The sequence below is a fragment of the Pteropus medius genome, unplaced genomic scaffold (assembly GCF_902729225.1).
Source record: "Pteropus medius unplaced genomic scaffold, Ma_sr-lr_union100, whole genome shotgun sequence".
NCBI classification, from domain to species: Eukaryota; Metazoa; Chordata; class Mammalia; order Chiroptera; family Pteropodidae; genus Pteropus; species Pteropus medius.
In genome coordinates this window covers 1,208,844-1,213,678 of record NW_024352780.1, presented here as the reverse complement: position 1 = coordinate 1,213,678, position 4,835 = coordinate 1,208,844, and the positions used below count along the sequence as shown (strand labels likewise).

At 61.7% G+C, this 4,835-nt stretch overlaps 1 protein-coding gene across 1 annotated transcript in view; it reads right to left on the bottom strand.

Annotated features, from left to right (window-relative positions):
• The window catches only part of ABCA13 (ATP binding cassette subfamily A member 13), a 148,766-nt gene that overhangs the window by 44,287 nt on the left and 99,644 nt on the right, over positions 1-4,835 (bottom strand). Inside the window, exons 40-42 of the mRNA XM_039847126.1 lie at positions 3,710-3,782; positions 2,146-2,264; positions 192-279 (exon numbers count right to left, since the gene is read on the bottom strand). Coding sequence (XP_039703060.1) covers positions 192-279; positions 2,146-2,264; positions 3,710-3,782 — 280 coding nt within the window. The remainder of the gene's footprint in view (positions 1-191; positions 280-2,145; positions 2,265-3,709; positions 3,783-4,835) is intronic.

The window sequence follows — 4,835 nt, the reverse complement described above, 5'->3', positions numbered from 1 at the left end:
TTTGCTACGGAGTCTAAAGGAAATGATTTGTTCTCTCTTTCAAGGGCATGTTCATGTGTCACCGCGGTTACTTCGCGGTGACAAACGCTGGGATTTGCTGTGGTTCCTCCCGCGCCCACACATCCATTTGGATACGGAGTTTCCCTAAACGCTTTCCAACACGGGAAGAAAATTAAAGAGCAAACCGTTACCTTCGCCCGCGTCCTGGGGCCTGACGTGCTCGAGTTCGCACCTGGAGCGGGGTCCGGGAGTCGCTCGCCAAAGGACCAGCCTCCGAGCCTGAGACAGGAAGCGTGGTGTGAGCGGCGCCCAGACACGCTCGCCCTGGCTGCCCCACGGCGCACACGGCGACAGCGGCCGGGCCCCGAGGTGGCCCCCGGGCAGGGCGCCGCTTCCGAGGGCCTGGCGAGGCTTTCGCGTGACGGCACATGCAGCCCGGAATCACCATCCTGCTACGACACGCAGGCGGGGGGCGGGGTCACCGGCACCCCGACTGTTTCTCCTACAGATCGGCTGTTCCGAATGGCTCGGTGCCACGCTTTTCCGAGCGCCCCGTGTGGCCTGTTTTGTCCTCCCCACTCCTGCCCCCCCAATCTTCGCTGCGGACACCCCTGTGTCCTTAGTCGGGGTGCATTTCCTTCTCACGCGCCCTGTATTTCCAGATTTATGGAAGGCCACATGGGCTTTAATGGCCTATTGGGTAGTTTCTCTTTCGTGCAGCCCTGAGTTTCTCCTGGGTGGGAAATATCTCTTTTATCTCCATATCCCGTGGGCTGTGTCGTACCTGGCACCTATTAAGCTTCCAAAAATATTTGACATTAGAAATAAAGGCACATATAACACGTGCAGATCCAGGAAGAAGCTTCCGCCCCTGAGGCACAGGCACAGGGGCATGTCCGGCCCGGCTCCATCTCGCTCGGTCGTTCGCTGGGGGACACCGAGTGACTTTGATGTGCCAGGCGCTACTCTAGGTCCTGGGCACACGAACTCCTGGCTGCACAAAGCACACACTCTGATTCGCTCCGAGACATAAAGAGGCTGCCGCGGGAGAGAGGCAGGCTGAGGTCCCGGGGGCCAGGTAGGAGGGAGCTGCCGGGATGCCGGGGTGACGAGGAGCTGTAACCCCGGGCCGGCCTCCCCCGGCCTCGCCGCGTTCCTAACAGGACACGAGTCTTTTTCAGACAGAAGAGAACAAGGCCCCAATCACACGTGGGGCAGCCGCCAGGCACGCGGGAGAAACATTCACCCTAGAATGACCTTCGATGTCACTGGTCACACGCCAGCAGGGACGACATGCTCACCCCCCACATCGACGCGTGACGCAGGAAGGTGGTGGCCCCTCGCGCCTGTGCACTAAGGCCGCGTCACATCGCAATCACGTCACTTCACGGAATACGCACAGCCCCCCCCACCTGTAAATGGAGCTGAGACCCCCCCGGGAGGCGGGACAGGTTTGAGCCACGCCTCCCATCTCTCCGCGGGTCACCTCAGCAATGAAAGCTTTTCCTTTCCCCAAAGCCGGTGCCGTGGTACGGGCTCCCTTGGGCTGGGGCAGCCGGCCCTCGCTCTGCGGGGGGACAGGTGAAGGCCAGGGCACCCCAGCAGTGCACACAGACGTGGGGTGCTTCTGCACTGAGGCAAAGCCTGTGTGTGACGGCTGCGGACACTCGGTGGAGAGGTGACCGTGACTACTCTTCAAAGCCATGAGAAGCGCTGATCCCGCCCGCTCACCTGCATCCCCTGCTCAGGCTCAAGGACGTTCACATAAACAAAGCTTTCCCAAAAATAGCCTACGAGGGACAGGAGCTGGGACAGCAGCTGCGCGGGCCACCACGCGGGGCCACAGAGCGGGGGCAGGTGACGGGCCCTGCGTCCTCGTCCTGCGAACATGCTCTCTCAGGCTGCACAGCAGCGAGCCACCTGGCTCTCCGGAGCACGTCCCATTAACGTGAGACCCCCCTACACCCCACGCAGGGGCAGGGCGCTTCTGGAGAGCAGAGGCCAGAGGTAAGGGGTCCCCTGAGGCCATAGCATTTCTTTGGGATTTTCACGAGCACTAAGGTCACGGTTACTTACCTGTCTCAGAACATCAGCATCTGACACAATCGGATTTGCAAAGTAATCCTGCCACAAGCTTGAACCCACCTTGGTTTCTCACTCGGCACCAGCAAGCACTCGGGCAGGCGGAAGGCCGAGAGGTTCAGCAGCGTGTGGCCCAGGCGGGTGGCCAGGTAGGGGGCCCCGGCACTCCCATTCGGACACGTCTGCAATGTTTCCGGAGAGAGAAAACAAACCCGTTTACAACTCCCAGCGCTTTGCCAACGGGGCCTTTAACTCAGCGTGACGCTTCGCAGCCTCGGCCCCGACTCCTTCCGCGCGGCCCAGGGGCGTCTCCTCCGGCCTGCAGAGTGGCCCTCGTCCCTCAGGACGCCTACTAACGCCACCCACAAATGCCGCCTAGGACGCCGCCTCGACGCCCTCTCTCCCGTGGCCCTCCGACTCCTCACGTGTGGACCAGCATGTCGTAAAGCGCGTCCCACAGAACCCAGGTGCCACACAGAGAGGAGGAGTCTTTGGTCAAAAAGTTTGCAGAAAATGCTGCGTCTTCCCCACACCATCATCACTTTAAGCCGACGTCCACGGATGACAGCATCTCGGAAGCTGCGGCAGAGACCCGCCGAGTGCCACTTCACCCGGTGCTTCTCAAATGCACTTGGCCACGGGACTGTGCGTGAGGCCGCTTTCTGCCCACACGTCACTGGAACCGCACGGGCCATGCGGGCGGCAGCGAGCTGAGGAGCGTCACCACAGACCGTCCCGAAAGACCGTCCCTAGAGAGACCCAGTCAGCCCTCTCCATCAGCTCCAGTCCACGCCAGCGGACCTGAAGGAGCGCGTGACAACAGGCATCGGTGTAAGGATTAAATCGGGCGGTGGACCAGAGCGCCGAGTGAAAACTCAGAGGCTTCATCAGTAAACAAGGAAAAAAACAAATCACTGCACCCAAAAAACCTGAGCCAAAGACAGCAGGTCGCTGCAAAGAAGCACCGACTACGGCCGTGTCTGCGGGCGGCCTGGCCGGCCGTGCCCGAACGTCCAGCACGGGCACCGCGTCACCGTCACCCACATGCGGGCTTGGTCTCTGAAGTCACTGCACGGGGACGTCCCCGTGGCCGGAGGCAGAGGGGCCCCGTGCACGTGCTCTCCGTGCGGCCGGTTCCTCGACGGAGCCTCGGTTACCGAAGCCTCTCCTTGCTGTGAGTGACGGTTGCCACGTTAGCGGGGTGATTGCGGCTGGCGGGCGGAGCCTTTTATAATCACCTTGTGAGACGGACTTCGAGGTGCATCCCAGTCAGTTCCCACATAATGGTCTCGCTCTGACCGTGGGAGGGCCGCGTCGCACGCGTCAGTACCCAGCGCTCAAACTCAACGGCGACGTGGCCGGAGCGCGGGGGCCGCCCCGCCTCGGCATCTGGGGCGATCTCTCCCCACGGGCAAGCCCAGCTTCCCCACTGCCCACCGAGGGTCAAAGAGGAGGCCCTGTGGGACCCACCGAGCCCGCCCTGGGCAGACGCCCACTTCCCGTAACGAAGCTTTGCCGAGAAGCGGCTCGCTCACCGGGTTCACAAAGCGAAGGTTTTATAAATGAAGTCAACGAATCGTCGTTACTCGAGGTTTAGACAGAGAGAGACGGAAGCCATGACACCTACCGAGCAGCCACAGGAGCCCTGGTCATCCGGGCGAGGCGGGGGACCCGCGCGCCAGCAGGAGGAGGAATTCGTCCTGAGGAGGCAAAGGGGAGAGCGGGGTGACCCTCCGGGCCGCGGGGCTCCTGCGTTCCAGGCGGGGCGCCCCATCGGAGACGCTCACAGACAGGCCGTGGCTCCCGGGGCGGAGGCGGAGCTCACACCTGCCCGCACAGCGCCACCGCCGATCTGGCGACAGTGCTTTATACGGCAACGGAATATTCCCGACTCGACCCGGCGGCGCCCTGCGGTAGTGGCCACAGTGCCCGGCTCCCTGGGACTGGCCGGCCTGAGGCCACCGCTCTCGGGCCCAGGCGCCTTCCACCAGCACAGCCGGTGCCAGACACAGAGCAGTGCTCGCTTCTGTTCCTGTGTGACACGGCGATGCGGTCGCACGTAACGGAAAAGCGGTTATCCACCCTGCACGTGAAGAGGGCCGTGCGGCGGAACGTGCCATGCGGCGACCGCGGCCTGGGTCGAACCCTCTTTATTCCGAGTTCCCACGTGGCTTTCTTCCTAAAGGCCTCGAGCTCTGGGTTTTTTAAACGAATGACTGAACCGAAAGTGGCTTTAGCAATGATACTTGTTCCTATAGTAATGATACTTATTCCTATAGTAATGATACTTATTCCTATAGTAATGATACTTATTCCTATAGTAATGATACTTACTCCTATTCCCTCAGAAACTGGGGCAGGAGGAAGGGGACCAACGTTCGCTGCGCGACAGGCCCCAGCTGCGGCTCCGCCCAACCTCCCGCCCGCCCGCCCTTCAGGGAGCGAGCGGCGGTTCCGAGCCACTGCAGAGGACGTCCCTGCCCTGAGCCGCCCGCCCAGGGAACAGAGACGCGCCATCTGCATCAGCCCGGTCGGCAGAGGACAGATCCCGTCCTGTTCCCTTAAATGTCACGATAACGCAAAGACTCGCCGGGCCAGTCACCTCACGGGGCCTCCACGAAGCCGATGTGGACGGTTAACGGAGGTGTTCACGGCGCCCCGGACGAGGCAGCCCCGCCTCGTGGCCTTAGTCACTGAAACCACGGGAAAGGGTGAAAACGCTTCTAAAACAGGAATAAGGCAAAGACGGACTA